Source organism: Gorilla gorilla, chromosome 16 (genome assembly GCF_029281585.2).
Source record: "Gorilla gorilla gorilla isolate KB3781 chromosome 16, NHGRI_mGorGor1-v2.1_pri, whole genome shotgun sequence".
NCBI lineage: Eukaryota > Metazoa > Chordata > Mammalia > Primates > Hominidae > Gorilla > Gorilla gorilla.
The window spans coordinates 56472038-56490089 of NC_073240.2; the positions used below are offsets into that span (position 1 = coordinate 56472038).

Sequence of the window (18052 nt, forward strand, 5' to 3'; positions counted from 1 at the left end):
GGAAAAGACTTTTTTTTTTTTTCCTGAGAAGACTTACCAAGGCGGCTCCAAGAAATGATTGGTTTGGGATTTCCTGTGGCCATGCATTCCAAAACTACAGTCTGATGAAGAGATGTTGTTATGTTTTGTGGACCTGCTATAATTGTTGGTGTGTGGAAGGATTTTGACTCCTTAGCTTTGGGGAGGAAAAGACAGAATATAAAAATAAATTATAAATAAGATATAATAAGTGAAATTAGTAAGACATTTATTCTTATCACTCACTTTTCTTTTTTTAAAACAACTTTATTGAGATATAACTCACATACCATCCAATTCACCCATCTGAAGTATATAATTCAGTGGTTTTTAGAGTTTTCAGAGTTGTACAACTATTACCACAATTAATTTTAGAACATTTTTATCACTCTCCAAAACAATCCCAAACCCATTAGCAGTCACTCCCAATCTCTTCTTCTCTCCACAGCCTAGTAACCACTAATCTACTTTCAGTCTCTCTGGATTTGCCTATTCTAGACATTTCATATAAATGGAACCATATATTATGTGGTCTTTTCTGAATGGCTTCTTTTCAGTTAGCATGTTTTCAAGGTTCACCCATGTTGTTACATGTATAAGTACTTCATTCCTTTATATTGAGCAATATATATCACTGTATAGATAGAACACATTTTATTTATCGATTCATCAGTTGATGGACATTCAGGTTATTTTCCGTATCATTACTTTTAATTGAGGTTCAAACATTCATTTATTTATATAATTATCTAAAATTTATTTAATTTACCTAAAATTAAAGCATAGCATTAAATACATAACTTCAGCCTCTTAATGTTTCTCTAAATTTCTTCTTTTTTCAGCCTTAAAGGATCTGTTAGAAACCAGTATCTCTTGTGAAGAATAAACATTTATGTGAAGTTCAACAATGTCTTCAGTCCAGGTTTTCTTCTACTACATTTAAACAAACTTAACCTTTAAAATAAAAACTATCATCTATTGCATCTTAATGAAATATCTATTTCTTTATATGCATCTCTCTAGTTTCCCTTCTACCTATATTAATGTATGGAAAAATATATAAAATTGTGCTCGCTTAATATTAACAATGATAATTTTTGCTTTAAGATTGAGGATATTTTTTAACTTTTATTTTTGTGTTTTTAAAAATTGTTTAATATAGAAGCTTTATATTTTCTATTTTCATAAACATTACTTTTTATAAAATGCATGTATCATTTTTACAAATGCAAATCATGGTATTTCTTTAAACGACAAGCAAAAGAATACGACTAGAAACAAGCATATCTTTTTCCACAACAGACAATTCTGGTAGAAATGGATGACTGTTATTCTCTTTTTTGTGCTTTCTGTATTTTACACTTTTAAAAACGAAAGTGAAATACAGCCAGCCCTCAGTATCTGTGGGTTGCACATCTGTAAATTCAACCAACTGCCTGTTGAAAATATTTTTTTAAAAAATAAAAATACACAAATTTTAAAATACAGTATAACAATGATTTACATAGAATTTATATTATTAGGTATTATAAGTAATCTAGAGATGATTTAAAGTATACAGGAGGGTGTGCATAGGTGAATGAAAATAACATGCCATTTTCTATGAGAGACCTGAGCATCAGTGAATTCTGGCATTGAATAGAATACCAAAGACTGAATATTTGTTAATCTTTCTTAAGACTGAATATTTCTTAAAGACATTGACATAACATAGAAAACTGGCCTGTGAAAGAAGAGTTGCTTAATAACTAAAAATGACCATTTTCCAAATAGATTATAATAATTTAAATGAAATTCTACTTTATGGTACATTATTACAGTAGAGGAGAAGAAGTAACAACTGCGCCAATAAAACGTCATAAAAATGGAAAAACCACTCTGCGTGGTACCTGGAATCACGGTTAGCGAGGCCTCCATACTTTTACGTCGGTGGGCTACAGTGGCAGCAATACAACGATAATTTCCAGAATCCCTTTGGCTGACATCATAGATCTGCAATACTCCTGTTGGTAGGGCAGTTATCCTGTTATGAGAGAAAGATAATTAAACTTTTTGTAGTAGATTTCATATTATATTTATTTATTTATTTATTTTTGAGATGGAGTTTCACTCTTGTTGCCCCGGCTGGAGTGCAATGGCATGATCTCAGCTCACTGGAATGTCTGTCTCCTGGGTTCAAGCGATTCTCCCACCTCAGCCTACCAAGCAGCTGGGATTACAGGTGCACCACCATGCTCAGCTGATTTTTGTATTTTTAGTAGAGACGGGGTTTCACCATGATGACCAGGCTGGTCTTGAATTTCTGACCTCAAGTGATCTCCCCGCCTCGGCCTCCCAAAGTGTTGGAATTACAGGCATGAGCCACCGTGCCGGGCTTAGACTATATATTTTATTTAACATATTCTGTGATAGGAATACACTCAACCTTTTTACAGTGCTACAAGCAATACTTTAAAGACCTTTTAAAATATTAGCTTGATTCTATTGTTTTCATTTGGGTCACTAAAGCTCTCTAAAACATAAACAATCCAGCATGATATGGTTTGTGCAATCTATCAGTCGAATTTTACAGTCTCATTTGACATTCTAGCATAGATTTAGTTAACTGGTGGCCTAGAGTTTAGTATAATTTTTTTCAAATTCCTGATTTTTTACCTATTAATATCCATATATTGTCCAAGACATATGTAGATATGCTTTTTTTTTTTAAATAAAGCACTTCCATGAATAACTTATTCCATCTTAGTGCTTTACCATGTTAGCAAATGTCTGCCAACTCTGGAGCAGGGCAGGAATTAAACTTTTTGGAGTTGCTATCAAGTTCTTGATTTTTCAATCTCAACCACCCGCAGAACACTAGATGTGTGCATGTGTGCTCGTGTGTGCATTTGCAGTAAAGAGGGGGTTGAGAAGTGGAAGGCAGAGACAGGAGTGGGCAGCTACCAGGGCATACATGAAAGACCCTTACACCAACACTGCCCTTCCCAGCAATGAGAGTGTAATCTGGTTTCCTAAAACCCTGGGCTGCAGTCCAGATAGTCATGGTTAGAACAGATGGTTGAGGAAAGGATCAAGGCAGTAGGATAATCTATTTAAATTCTGATCTAAACCAGGAACCATGCCCCATGTGCCAGAGACTGATGATCTAATTCTTTGGCTAAGTTTGAAATGTCTTAAGCAATCAGTTATTACTGCCCTAAATAAAAATGAGGCCTATAATGGTGTTTCTCCCTACATAATCTCATATGAAGTCTTTATTACTCCTGTATCATCTCCAAAGACAAAAATCTACATCTACCTGTCCATAGTCATAGGTAGAGTTGTCCGATTGAACTCCCATGTTATGACTGCAGGAGGGTGGGATGAAATCTTGCATGCAAATCGAGCAACTCCACCTTCGTGGACCTCAGTGGAAATTGGCTGGACTTCAAATGCAGAAATAGCTATAAGATAAAGTTTGAGAAATTCAGAATAAGTGCATGAAAATAACACTTCGAAGTAACATTACATTAGATATTACTTATTGGACTTGAACCCTTGCTTGGATATAAGACCAACATAACTTAACCAGCATGAAGATAATTTAGTGAATAATTTTGGAGAAAACACTGGGCAGTTGCCCAATTTACGGAGTCTGGTCTTTCCCAGAATTAAATTCTAAATAGGTTCGCAAGAAATTTATCTATTTGGAGATAAAAAGTTAACATATGAAACAAAAATAAACAATGGTATATAATTACATACTAAACTGTGTGGTACAAACTTCAAATACTATTGTATATCAGAGGAGAGGGAAACAAATTCAAACTTATCAGGTAAAAACCATTTACAGGAACTGGTTTTGAATTAGCTTTTGAAGAATCCACTGGATTTAGATGGGGGTGGTGGTGGTGGTGGGAAAGAACAGAACATTTCAAGTGAAAAGAATAACATGAAGACAAGCACAGAGGTAAGAAATGCAAAGCTTGCATTCATAGGATTGTGAGGAAACAGCCAGAACTATTGCAAAATATTTCAGATTAAGAGTTTATGGGAAAGCTGAAGGAGAATACAGATAAAACAGATTTATATCATGGTACAAATTAAGGCATCACTGAAGATTTCTGAGCAAAGGCATGTCCTGATATTAGCAATGTGTGGGAAAAACTAATCAGGATGGATAGAATAAAGGAGTCTCAAGTCAAAAGTCCAATAGGCTATTAAATAGGTATTACAGAACTGGGTGGTGGCAGTGGGAATGGGGAGAGTCTAGCGATATCTTAAAGAAAACAAAGACTTGGTTCTTATGCCACAGACATATCACTCTATCTGGAATCAGATGAAGCTGGTATTGAAGGAGCAGGATGAGAAAGGAAAGAGAGAAGCCCAAGGGTGCATCTCAAACAAAAGGTAGAGAAACTCAAGAGACGATTTTTAGGCTCATCTATTTCCAAAGCAGAGATCAATCTTGAAGGGTTGGTATTTTCTAGAGATAATTATTCTTTGCAATTCTAGGCAGGCCTCCAGGAAGTGGTCTTCAGTGTCCATGATCACATTTTGAAGGAGTGTAAATTCCAGGTTTCCCTTCCCTCTACTAAGTCTTCCAAGATACAAAGAAAGGTCCACTACTGTAGTCTTACTCCTCCCCTCCCCAGATTCCAGTTCAAAGAAAAATTTGTTTGAACTTTATTATTTATAAATAAAATGAGAAGTTATGAAGAAGAATAGAGGTAATAGGGCTACATGAACTTATGCTTCATTAGGCTGAAAAGGGTAAAAGGTCATAGAAGGCTAACAAATTCTGCCTTGCACTTGAACTCATTTATCTGTAGATAGATCACAGGCCTTTACAAGCACAGGACAAGGCCAGCAAATAATGGTGAAAATATTCTTAGGAGGATGGACTTCCCAAAAGGGTGGAGTGGGGGTAAAGTAATACCTTATTTGTGTATGAAACATAAATCAGTTTCAAACTGCTATTGTCGGTGGATCCTCAAAGTCAGAATCATTTGCATAATAACTTTCACTCTCTTGTCTTGAATATACGGTGTTTTCCAGGAATTATGTAATGCATGGTATTGCAACAGACCAAAAGTTGAGGCAGACACATATGAGAACCCAGCTGTCTTCTATTAAGCTAACTAAAGAGATATGCACAAATGTAAAGTAATTCTGCTCCTCTGACTAATTTTTTCCTCTGGAAAATAGTTATATTAATATGTGATGCATAAATGTTTTCATTCTAAAATGAATTAATGAATATTTTTCTCAGTTTTAATTTATAATAGTGTCAATAGATGTAAGCTACATAAATAAAAGTTATTTGAGTTTTAAGAGTATAAAGAGTGAGACTTTTCAGTTGGAGAACCACTCTTAGAATATCAAACTCTAAAAATCGATATCATGATTCTATATTGCTGATCAATTAATTAGTCCCTGTAAAACTCAAGCCCCATATTCAACCACTTACAATGGTGTTTCACTAACATTGAGCTACTTTTCATTGCTTCTGTACACTTGCTAGGATATTTATCTGCAAACATTTTAATTTTGGATCTAAACCTATGGACCATCCCCTGCTGTTTATCTACTAAAGAATTAGGAAACAGATGGCTAGACTCACCTTTAAAATATCAGCTTCACATTCAGGCAGAACAACCTGATTTCTCAATAATCAGGTAAGTTTGCCTTTTTATAATTAACTTAAACTATGTTGAATACATTTATCTTGGGGGGAATTAGGACCTATATTTCCATAAATATAATGCTTGCTTTATGAAATATAAAGCACTCTTGTCAATCCCATATTTACCTTTTCCATGTGTGAGGGGTGACCATTAGTTCTAGTTGTCACTGATAATCCAGTCCATATTCAATTGACAGACTTCAAAATGGGAATTTTACTTTATTATTTCTCAGCCTCTACCTCTCCAGACTGAAATATCTTATTTAGTTTAAATTTTTTTTACAGAACAGAAGCTCCCCCAGCCTGTCCACTTTAACAATTTCTTCTTCCATGACCCCACAATGAATTAAGTATTCAATTCAAGATGTTTTATCTCATTTATTCCTCTCTTATATCTGACTTCTCTTCATCCCTAACAGTCCTCTGTTCAATTCAGGCCCTTATCATATCCTGTCTAGATGTCTTTCTGGAGCCTCTTAGCTGGTATCTCCCCTGCCAGCAACATCACCCTCAGTGATCATCATAAACCATGAATCTGTGTTGCTGCTGAATTAATTATTCCCTGTAAAATTCTAGCCTTATATTCAACCACTTACAATGATGTTTCACTAACACTGAGCTACTTATAATTCACGAAATACACCATGATTATTTCACACCTCTAAGGTTTATGTGAACATTTCCTTCTCTTGCTAATAACATTGGTCCCTTTGTCCACCTGATGAAATCCTGTCATTCTTTAAAGCCTGGTTCACTTATCCCATCCTTTGGGAAGTGGTTTCCGACCCTTTTCTCTGCTACCTCTGTACACTGCAGACCTTCACTGCTGCCTTTATTTCACATTATAATCACTTATTTACAAGTCTTCCTCCGCTTCTACATTATAAGCTCACTGAGGGGCAGCAGCAGATCATGTTCTTTGCAGGATACTGTAAGACAGTAAATGGTGCAGATTTGGCACTAAAAAAATATACTTTCTGAATTGAACTAGTATTTTGAATTTTCTCCAATTCTATTAGGTCTTTAAGCACAATAACTAGAATTGTAAGGAGTTTCTTGGGTACAAATACCAAGACGGGGTGAGAAGAAAATAGTGCTTTTTATTATTTTTTTGTTTGCTACAATTCCAAACAATGCCCAATATTTTACTGGCATTTTTTTTAGACACAAAAATCTATCCCTCCCATACCAAAGAATTTTTTAAAGATTAAACAAGCCAATAGAGTGAAAACTTCTTATAAATGTGATTATTGAGAATAAAAATGATCACTCTGCTGCCTTGAGTTACTTCCTGCCAGCCACATAGGCAACTGAGTGTTGTTTTTTCACTCTGAATCTAACCAGTCAAACAATATGCCTGGGCACCACTGCCTTTTCTTTAAGCAGTTCCCCTTTTTTCTCAAATGGATAAATCTATGAAATCCCTAAGATTTTTTTATTATAACAATTGAGCTAACCTTGTACTTTAGGCCTAATGGGCTGGAACTCTGCAGTCATAAAATTCTGACAACTGAAACATAAATAGGTTTACCCTTGAAAACTCTGGTTTTCAGAAAGGTTTGAACCCAAGTATAAAGGTACATATTGTTTAATCCTCACAAACACCTTTATATTTAAAATATCTAACTTTTTGATATCTTTTGAAAATTCAATCCACTGGCAAAATAGTTTCGTGGAGAAAATACCAAGCCAGATACTGCTTAGGACTTTGATCGGTTACCTCTGAGACTGAAAGAAAGAGGCAACCATGAATCAACAATGAAAGTAAATTCCCTCCTTTCTGTTTGTAATCCCTCCATCTGGACACCAATCCCAATCTCTTCCCTCCCCTCTGGGATCTCTCTCCCCTCTGCATATTCAAACTCTTCTCCCAGCTCCTTTCCCTCCACAAATAAAAGTGTTCCACTCTCTCCCAACCTCAAAAATCAAAAGGAAGAAAACTCTAAACATGTCTTTACATCACGTTACGTTATCCGTCTAGCAGCTATCTGCTCTCCTCCCCATGGGATCGAAACTTCTCTTAAGAGTATTATACTGGCTGTCTCCCCTTCTTCCTTTCTGACTCCATGCCTCAAACATCTAATCTGCCTTCTTCCCTATTATTTTATGGAAACAGGGTCTATGATACTACATGCTCCTTGTTCTCCTTTTATTGCTGTGGCTCCTCCTTCCTGTCTCCCTTTTCAAGGGCTCGCTCTCCCTCCTCTTCTGCCCTTCCTTCCAGAGAGTCTCTGTTCTTTTCTCTCTCCATGGTCTTTTTTGGTGATTATATCCTCTTTCAGTTTTCAACCACAGCCAGCTGTTGTTGCTGATTCCCCTAAATACCTCTTCCAGCTTAGATCACCATCCTCAGACCTTCGTACTCATGGCTCCAACTGTGCACTGGACATCTTCGCCTGGAGTTTATGAAAGGCACTCCAGGCCACCGCAGTGGCTCATGCCTGTAATCCCAGCACTTTGGGAGGCCAAGGCAGGCAGATCACAAAGTCAAGAGATCCAGACCATCCTGGCCAACATGGTGAAACCATGCCTCTACTAAAAATACAAAAATTAGCTGGGCGTTGTGGTGCGTACCTGTAGTCCCAGCTACTAGGGAGGCTGAGGCAGCAGAATCACTTGAACCTGGGAGGCAGAGGCTGCAGTGAGCTGAGATCGTGCCACTGCACTCCCGCCTGGTGACAGAGCGAGACTCCATCTCAAAAAAAGAAACAAAACAAAACAAAGGCACCCCAAAGTCATCGTGTCCAAAATGAAGTGATCTTCTTTCTTCCAAGGCTGTATCTCTGCTTCATCTTTGTCACACCACTGTCAAATTACTCACCTAAGCTAGAGCCTACTTACTCTTTCTGTATTCTCAATCACCTGTTCCCACTGATTTTAACTCCTAAACACGTGTCAAATCCATTCCCTTCTGTTCCAGTCCCAACATCTCTCACCTGAACCACTATCAGCCTCTTATCTTGTCTCTGCTTTCATTCTTCCCTTCCCCTCTTCAAAACACTCCAAACACCAGTGTTTGATAAGCTGCATTAGACTCAATCAGCTTTCATCTATCCATTCAAAGGCTTCTATAGGTTAATCCACTACTTCTAAAACCAACAAAGAAGTAATCTCACAAAAATGTGATTCTAATTGTAAATGCTGTCAAAAAGCATCATGTCTCAGCGTCCATCCTTCTAAATATTTAAACTGCTTAGCCTAATTACTAGAAAAAATTGAATGCATATCTCCTTGCCATAGCAAAAGAAAAAAAATCTTCCTTTATGCCAAATACATATTTTAACTCTTTTTAGCTGGGTGTAGTCCCAACAAACAGACTTGTTAGTGAGCGTTTGCAAAAAAAAGAAAAAGGGGAGGGGGTCTGGGGGAGGGATAGCATTAGGAGAAATACCTAATGTAAATTACGAGTTGATGGGTGCAGCAAAACCAACATAGGCACATGTATACCTATGTAACAAACCTACACGTTGTGCACATGTACCCTAGAACTTAAATTAAAAAAAAAAAAAGGCCAGGCGCGGTGGCTCACACCTGTAATCCCAGCACTTTGGGAGGCCAAGGCGGGTGGATCACGAGGTCAGGAGATTGAGACCACCCTGGCTAACACGGTGAAACCCTGTCTCTACTAAAAATACAAAAAAATTAGCCAGGTATGGCGGCGTGCACCTGTAGTCCCAGCTGCTGGGGAGGCTGAGGCAGAAGAATGGTGTGAACCCAGGAGGTGGAGCTTGCAGTGAGCTGAGATCGCACCACTACACTCCAGCGTGGGTGACAGAGCGAGACTCCGTCTCAAAAAAAAAAAAAAAAAAAAAAAAAAAAAGTAGTTAGGCATCAATTATTTCAAAACCAAACTGTTTTTATGGCAACATGCGATAGTATTTAAACAACCAATCTTAAATAGTTATATAAAAACAATATCTCTGCTATTAAAGATATACAGTATAACTGACACGAAGGAGTTAATTTCCATGAATCACATATTAATATCGATCCCACTGTTCTTACAATAACACCATTCATTTAGTTTGTGGTTAACCATGCTGATAGGCTCTGAGTCATAAAATTCTTTATAAAATAATGGACCAGATTTTCTCCCCAATTTAGAAAACAATTTTAATCACTGTTAGGAAACTTTTAATCTCTTCTAAATTTATTAATTCATTCAATGAATATGTACTCAGTGTCTAGTATATTCTAGGCGCCAAGGATCTAATGAGGAACAAAACTAACAGAGGTTTTATTCTCAGGGATCTTTGTTAATGGTGGAGAAAAGCATTTAATTAAATTACTATCCAAGTGTAATAAATTCAAACTGTGATAAACGCTATGAAGAAAAAGGACAGAGCACCCCCAAAAGCTGAGCATCGCAAAAGTACAGAGAATCCCAAATTCAAAAATCCAAAATGCTCCAAATCTGGAACTTTTTTAGCACTGACATGATGCTCAAAGGAAATACTCATTGGAACATTTCAGACTTTTGGATTTGGGATGCTCAACCAGCATAATGCAAATATTACAAAATTAAAAAAAAATGTGAAATCTGAAACACTTCTGGTTCCAAGCATTTCAGATAAGGAATAATCAACCCAAATTATAAAAGCAAATAGAGCAGAGGTTTGAAGCAATTTAATAAAGACAGAAATAACAATAGCTTAACATACATTTTATTGCCAGTGCTGCATTGAGCACATTACATATTCCAGCTTATTTAGTTCTCAAAACTATTACCCACCCAATTTTCAGTTAAGGAAACTGGACAGGGAAATTAAGCAACTTGCCCAAAGTTTTGCAGCTAGTAAGTGGTGATACTGGGATCTGAATCCAGGTAGTCAACTTCCAAGACCCTTATGAGTAAAAGTTTGAGTTCCCCAAACTTTCTGTAGAAGATACAAATTACAGGTTCTAGGCCAGGCGCGGTGGCTCACGCCCGTAAACCCTGCACTTCAGGTGGATCACCTGAGGTCAGGAGTTCGAGACCAACCTGGCCAACGTGATGAAACCACATCTCTACTAAAAATACAAAAAATTAGCTGGGTGTGGTGGCAGGTGCCTGTAATCCCAGCTACTCAGGAGGCTGAGGCAGGAGAATTGCTTGAACCTGGGAGGCGGAGGTTGCAGTGAGCCGAGATCGCACCACTGCACTCCAGCCTGGGAAACAAGAGTAAAACTCTGTTTCAAAAAAAAAAAAAAAGTACAGGTTCTACTCCTAAGCAATTCTGCTGCTCAGTATAAGGTGAAATGCATTGGCTTTCTAGCTGGGTAAGAATATGTGTTAAGGCTGGGCACGGTGGCTCACACCTGTAATCCCAGCACTTTGGGAGGCCAAGGAGGGTGGATCACAAGGTCAGGAAATCAAAACCATCCTGACCAACATGGTGAAACCCTGTCTCTACTAAAAACACAAAAATTAGCTGGGCGTGGTGGCATACGCCTGTAGTCCCAGCTACTCAGAGGGCTGAGGCAGAAGAATCGCCTGAACCCGGGAGGCGGAGGTTGCAGTGAGCCGAGATCGTGCCACTGTATTCCAGCCTGGGCAACAGAGCAAGACTCCATCTCAAAAAAAAAGAAAAAAAAAATATATGTCTTAAATTTCTACATTTCCAAAACAGAAAAACACCTTTAAAACTCTGTGTACTGGAAGTTTAAAACTATGGCTCTCATCTCAAACAAAAGTATGTCTACTTCTAGGAACCTATTAAAGATAGGAAAGTGACCAGCCTGGGAAATACGGCGAGACCCTGTCTCTACAAAAAAAAGTTTTAAAAATTAGCCCAGTGTGGTGGTGCGAGCCTGCAGTCCCAGCTACTCAGGCAGCTGAGGTGGGAGAATTGCTTGAGCCCAGGAGGTTGGGTCTGCAGTGAGCCACGATCACACCACTGCACTCCAGCCTGGGCAACAGAATGAGACCTTGCCTCAAAAAAATAAAAATAAAAATAAGAAAAAGGTAGAAAAGTATGTAAACTCAGTTATACTACCTCAAGCTAAAATTTAGTAGTCAAATATTTTTTAAAAAACAAATCTCTTTTTTAAAACCAGTTTACCTAATAGGAATGTCAGTTTTTCCTTTGTTGTTATTTTCCTAGTTCTAAGCCCACAAACATGTTGACCATCAAAAAGCCAAGTACTTAGAGGGAGAGAGTTTAGAGGTAGGGAGACTAACTAGTTAAGAGACTATCAGAACAGCAGAAGCGAGATCTGCTACGGGTTTGAATGATGGCAGAAGTAACAGGAACAAAGAGAGGGCACACAAAAGAGACACTGTACACCAAACATCATTTGGCTCAGAGGTATTCAGGGGAGACCGAGGAAAGGATCCATATAGTTCTGAGGTTTCTGGCCTGTGTTGCCTGAATCAGAACATAGGAAGAGAGATCAGATGGTCTGCTGAATAACCATTCCAAACTCTCATTTAATCAGAATGAGAAGACACTGGACATGTTAAGGCAAACTGGGAAACTGTAAAATTAGGCCATGGACTAATAACAGAAACAACTTAAAATATCTATTCAACTTGATTTAAGTGTTTTTTTAAAATATTTGATTTACAGCTGTTCTACAATGATAAGTCTTGATTTTTTGACTAATGGCTCATATGTAAGGCTATCACTAAGATTTACAGAAAGACATCTTTGAGATTCTATAATAGCAGCCTAAAAAAACAGTGTTTACTGTTTTTCCAATTTTAATGCAATCTCTTTTTTTTTTTTTTTTTGAGATGGATCCTCACTCTGTTGCCCAGGCCGGAGTGCAGTGGTGCGATCTCAGCTCACTGCAACCTCTGCCTCCTGGGTTCAAGCAATTCTCCTGCTTCAGCCTCCCCAGTAGCTGGAACAACAGGCGGATGCCACCACGGCCAGCTAATTTTTTTTTTGTATTTTCAGTAGAGACAGGGTTTCACCATGTTGACCAGGCTGGTCTTGAACTCCTGGCTTCAAGTGATCCACTGCCTTGGCCTCCCAAAGTGCTGGGATAACAGGCGTGAGCCACCGCGCCAAGCCAAGGATATTTTTTTAAAAGACTAAGTGGCAGGGTGTGGTGGCTCACGCCTATAATCCCAACACTTTGGGAGGCCGAGGTGAGCAGATCACCTGAGATCGGGTGGTCGGGACTGGCCCGACCAACAAGGAGAAACCCTGTCTCTACTAAAAACACAAAATCAGCCGGGTGTGGCGGCGCATGCCTGCAATCCCAGCTACTTGGGAGGCTGAGGCAGGAGAACTGCTTGAACCCAGAAGGCGGAGGTTGCAGTAAGCTGAGATCGCACCATTGCTCTCCAGTCTGGCCAACAAGAGTGAAACTCCGTCTCAGAAAAAAAAAAAAAAGACTAAGTGAAATCTTGGCCTTAGCTGGTATAAAGAAAACCAGGAATAAAAGCCAGTACAGACCAGCATAATTTATGTGTATATAGGGAGGTGGTACACTGGCATAGCCTTGAAGGTAAGAGTACAGATATTAAAATCCATACATCTGAGTTAGAATCAGTTTTGCATTAATGAGCTATGTGTCCTGGAGATGTTACTCAATCTCAAGCCTCAGTATCCCTCAGTAAAAGGGGATATTAAAAATATTTTCTAAGCACATTGTACAAATAACATTAAATTATATATACATACACATATGTGTACCCAGGCACTGCTTGTTACCTAGTAAACTCCTAGCAGTTGTGCAGGCTCGGGAATAGTGATAGAACGCCTTACTATGAATACACTGGCTTTACTTTCAGAAGAATGACTCAAAGAATGTTAAACAAAGGATGGCAGTGATCCTTATATACAATAAAAATAAACTTTAAAGCCTGAATAAAGGCAAAGGTATTCTAAAATTTAATTTTTTTCCGTTATTTTCTACTAAGCCAAACTTAGGTAGCTTTTGCCTAAAGGTATATAAACTACAGAGAAACAAAAGTAATTTTTCCATTTTGAATGTGCAGAGATAAATTATTTGAAGGAGATAAAATCCACTACTTCAATGATGAAATAATGGGAGATAAATTAAAAAGAGATAGGTAACTAAGTTCAGATCTCCAGTGGTAGGATTATGTATGGTGATTTTTATTTTATTTTTTACTTTACTTACATTTTTTCCTATAAAAGTATTTAATTAGGAAAATCAGTGTTCTTTTTATAAAGTATATATGCCGCTATGGGGCACAGATTGCAGTGAAACTATGAATGCATAAATTTTCTACTGTTACTCCACTGCTTGATAAAATCCCTTACTCTTAATTTTTATCTGCCTTTTTAGTTCTTTTAACTTCTCACTCTTGGGTAAACATCACTTATGATCAACGGATGCTTGATTTTCTTGCTAACCAGTGCCCTAAACCTGGAAATTACAAGAAAAAACTTGAATGAAACCACTGTGCAATTAAAAAAACAAATTATATAATATTTTATATCAAAACTTAGAAACTTTAGAAAAGCATGCAAATATAAAACATCTATAACATGATAGTTTTAAATGTTGTTTCCTAGCAAGTATTTGCTTTTTCAATTTCGATTCTTTTAAGTGAGGCATTAAACTGAGTAAATGACTATGTCTTTCACAATGAATGTTAGAGCCTTTTAAGACTTCAGTCTGCAAACTATTTTCAGTATTATCAAAATATTTTGCATTTATTTAAATGGAAAAACACCTCATGTCCTATGCAAATCTCAGCTTACTTCCTTCCACAGACTTTGTTTCCGCCAGTTAGGTATGATTTTACAAGTCTACAGCCTCCTTGTGAAACCTGACCTCTCTCTTCCCTCCACAGTCAGTGCTAACGTAAACCAAGAGCCCCACAAGAAGTCATTAAAGCTGTGCTGTTAAGAGGCCAGAGCTCTATAAAATAGGCAAGAAACAAGGTCTTGAGAAACGTGCGCTGTCCTCAAAAACAACCTTGCAAACACAATAAATGTAAGTGCCTATTTTATTTGCGACTTCCTCCTCTTCACCTGTCTATTTAATCATTTGCTTCTATGATTTATAGTCAGAAAAAAAAACATTAAAAATGCCAAGATGAAAATGTTTTCCAAACTTTTATTTGACTAGAAAGCAACACTTATATGACTCTACACTGGAAATGTATGACTACTAATTTAATAAATATTTAACTAATACACTATGCATGCTTCTAAAAGGTTGCAATGAATAAAATGCTTAATACACGATTTTAAAACCAAATAAAAATGAATACAGTCTGAAATTACATACCATCTAATAATTTAAAATACGTCCACTACAATCTCCTAATGTAAGAAAAACATCACATTCTTGTTAAAACTGCAGAGAAAATATTATTTAAACATAAAATAATGAGGTCAGAATCCTAAAGCAGGGTTTTAAACGGTGGTCCTAACACTGCAGTTCAGCCAGGGGATCCCAAGGTCTCATCGACTGCACCAGTCGCTGCTGCCACACCCCCTCCTTGGGGAATCCTAAATGGCAGGGCAACGTGGGCAGAAGCACGTTCCAGAAGCCTCAGTGCTGTTTCCACATCTCTAAGTCACCAGTCAGTAGCTCTGGGAAATCTATAAGTAGCTCATCAAGAACACAGGGAGGGCTGGGCGCAGCGGCTCATGCCTATAATCCCAGCACTTTGAGGGGACGAGACAGGCAGATCACTTGAGCTCAGGAGTTGCCTGGGCAACACAGTGAAACCTTTTTCTACCAAAAATACAAAAAATTAGCCAGGCATGGTGGTTCATACCTGTAGTCTCAGCTACTCTGGAGGCTGAGGCAGGAGGATCACTTAAGCCTGGGAGGCAGAGGTTGCAGTGAGCCGAGATTGCACCACTGCACTCCAACCTTGGTGACAGTGTGAGACCCCATCTCAAAACAAAACATAACACAGGGAGGCCGGACACAGTGGTTCACACCTGTAACCCCTATGCTTTTGGGGAAGTTCATTTGAGGAGTTTGAGACCAGCCTGGGGAACACAGGGAGATCCCGAGACCAGCCTGGGGAACACAGGGAGATCCCATTTCTACAAAAAAAATGAGTTGGGTGTGGTGGCCTGTGTCTGTGGTCCTAGCTATTTGGGAGGCTGAGGTGAGAGGATCACTTGAGCCTGGGAGGTAGAAGCTGCAGTGAGCCATTATCATGCCACTGCACTCCAGCCTGGGTGAGAAGAGATCCTGTTTCTTAAAAAAAGAACACAGGGAAATTTCTAACACAACTCTCAAACGTCCACAATTTCAGAGTTCAGTATTGAGTTTGATATATATTAACGTAAAGCTTATTTTTATGACACTGGTCTTTCAAATCAACCATGCGTTTGCATACTTTAGGCTTTACTAATCAAAACACAGTGGTAACTTCTTGCCTTATCAAGTCTGATTCACTCTGAGGCTTCCTACTTGAAGACTGACATGCAACTGAACATTAAGTAAAACTAAGAGATCTAGTCCCATCATTTCATGCTATCAATAGGTGAAAGTTAACCAAAGAAAAGGTTTCAAACAGAAGGAAAACTTATATCCTTAAGACTAGGCAAGAAGCTATTTGTTATCTTAAATTATTTAACAGGAAAAAATCATCTGCTTAATAAAAATAATGTAACAACAAGACAAATGTGATCACTACATCTTGGGTGTCAACTCCTCTGTACAACTGTACTAAACATACAACAGCCATTCTATAAGTGGTTTATTACCTAATTTCTAGTGAACATGTTATCCTGCTTGAATCTGACAACTCTGACAACCAGGTGCCATGAAATACATTTTGCTTTTGAAAGAAAATATTTAGATCAAAATACGTGACTAAATAAATATAAATAAAACGAAGGCTAGAAACTTTGTGACAAAGTTGGGAACCGGGGACTCTAAGAAATGTGCCCTACATGCAAAGTTTCTACAGACTCTTTTCCAGTATATTCCTATAGTGCATTCATATTTTAAAACGCACCTTTAATAATACCTGAGAATTTGTTGCTTCTTTAATATTTCATCCGCTTTGCTCTCTGCCAAATGCTAGACCTGGGACTCCCCATGTTCAATTTATTTGGCCAGAAAGAGGGTAACACAAAACCGTTCAAGTCTCTCCTGACCACTGGGCCACTCACTGCTTTTCAGGAACTCTCTTATTAATCTCATTAGTAACTGGTTTTAACCATTCCCTACAATTATTCAGGTCCCCAATCACTTTTACTAGAGATTGTAAATTCCTTGAGTTCAGAGAACATGTCTTACTTGTCTGTGTTGCTAACAGCCAGAACAGTGCCCTGCATACAACAGGCACTCGATAAAGGTTTACTTGAATGAACTCAACAAACCACATCACCACCTCCCTCCTACTCACATTAGAAAACTTTGCCTCTTATCTCCCTCAGAAGAGTAACAGAAGGGATTTTGGCTGTTATCACTCTACCGTACAGCCCTAAGCAAATTTCTTTTTCTGTTTGTTTGTTTGTTTGAGATGGAGTCTTGCCGTATCGCCAGGCTGGAGTGCAGTGGTGCAACCTGTGTCTGGGTTCAAGCGATTCTCATGCCTCAGCCTCCCAAGTAGCTGGGATTACAGGCGCACTACACCACACCCAGCCACTTTGTATTTTTAGTAGACACAGCGTTTCACCACGTTGGCCAAGCTGGTCTCGAACTCCTGACCTCAGGTGATCTGTTCACCTCGGCCTCCCAAAGTACAGGGATTACAGGCGTGAGCCACTGCGCCCAGCCTCAAATTTCTTACTTTTCCTGAACATGTTTTGTTCTGTAAAGTAAGGGACTTAAAAGGGTTATTATGGATAACGTAAGGTAATGCATGTAAAGTACTTAATATATTTCCTGTAATATTAAAGCACTCAATAAATTTTAGCTATTTCTATTATCTTGCTGGACATAAACACCATTGATTCTTCTCCTTACCACCTCAAAATCTCTCCCTATTCACCTAGCTTCTCTTCCTTCACTTCTGGTTCTGAGGAAGAAGTAACCATTCCAATTTGCACCAAGGTTAACCTTCTCCTGACGCTCTTAATCCCATCCCTCCTACCAGCTCTGAGCCCTTATTCCATTTATTATTCCCATTCTTTTGCATCACTCTCTCATTACTAGTTTCCTCATGAGTGCTTGAAAACATACACTTATCTTCCCTGTCCTAAAAAGTAGCATCTAGATCTCAGGTCAAGCTAATATCCAATCAGGGTCTCTTCTGTCACTTTAGTTTTCCTTGAATGACTCCACCCACTCCATTCTTAGACAGGGTCTCTCTCTGTCACCCAGGCTGGAGTGCAGTGGTGTGATCTTGGCTCACTGCAGCCTCAACTTCCCGGGCTGCAGCAATCCTCCCATCTTAGCCTTCCCAGTAGCTGGGACCACAGACACACACCACCACACCTGGCTAATTTTTGTGTTTTTGTTAGAGTCAGGGTTTCACCATGTTGCCCA

At 38.4% G+C, this 18052-nt stretch overlaps 1 protein-coding gene and 1 long non-coding RNA gene across 3 annotated transcripts in view; one reads left to right on the forward strand and one right to left on the reverse strand.

The window, feature by feature from the left end:
- The window catches only part of PRTG (protogenin), a 126063-nt gene that overhangs the window by 67955 nt on the left and 40056 nt on the right, over positions 1 to 18052 (reverse strand). For both annotated transcript variants that reach the window (XM_063698562.1, XM_019011314.4), the window contains exons 3-5: positions 3317 to 3461; positions 1908 to 2041; positions 38 to 175 (exon numbers count right to left, since the gene is read on the reverse strand). In XM_063698562.1, the coding sequence (XP_063554632.1) occupies positions 38 to 175; positions 1908 to 2041; positions 3317 to 3461 (417 nt within the window). The remainder of the gene's footprint in view (positions 1 to 37; positions 176 to 1907; positions 2042 to 3316; positions 3462 to 18052) is intronic.
- On the forward strand, positions 1901 to 14487 carry LOC129527013 (uncharacterized). Its single transcript, XR_008671849.1, has 3 exons — positions 1901 to 2027; positions 5522 to 5675; positions 14439 to 14487. It is a non-coding gene; the product is annotated as an uncharacterized lncRNA (long non-coding RNA).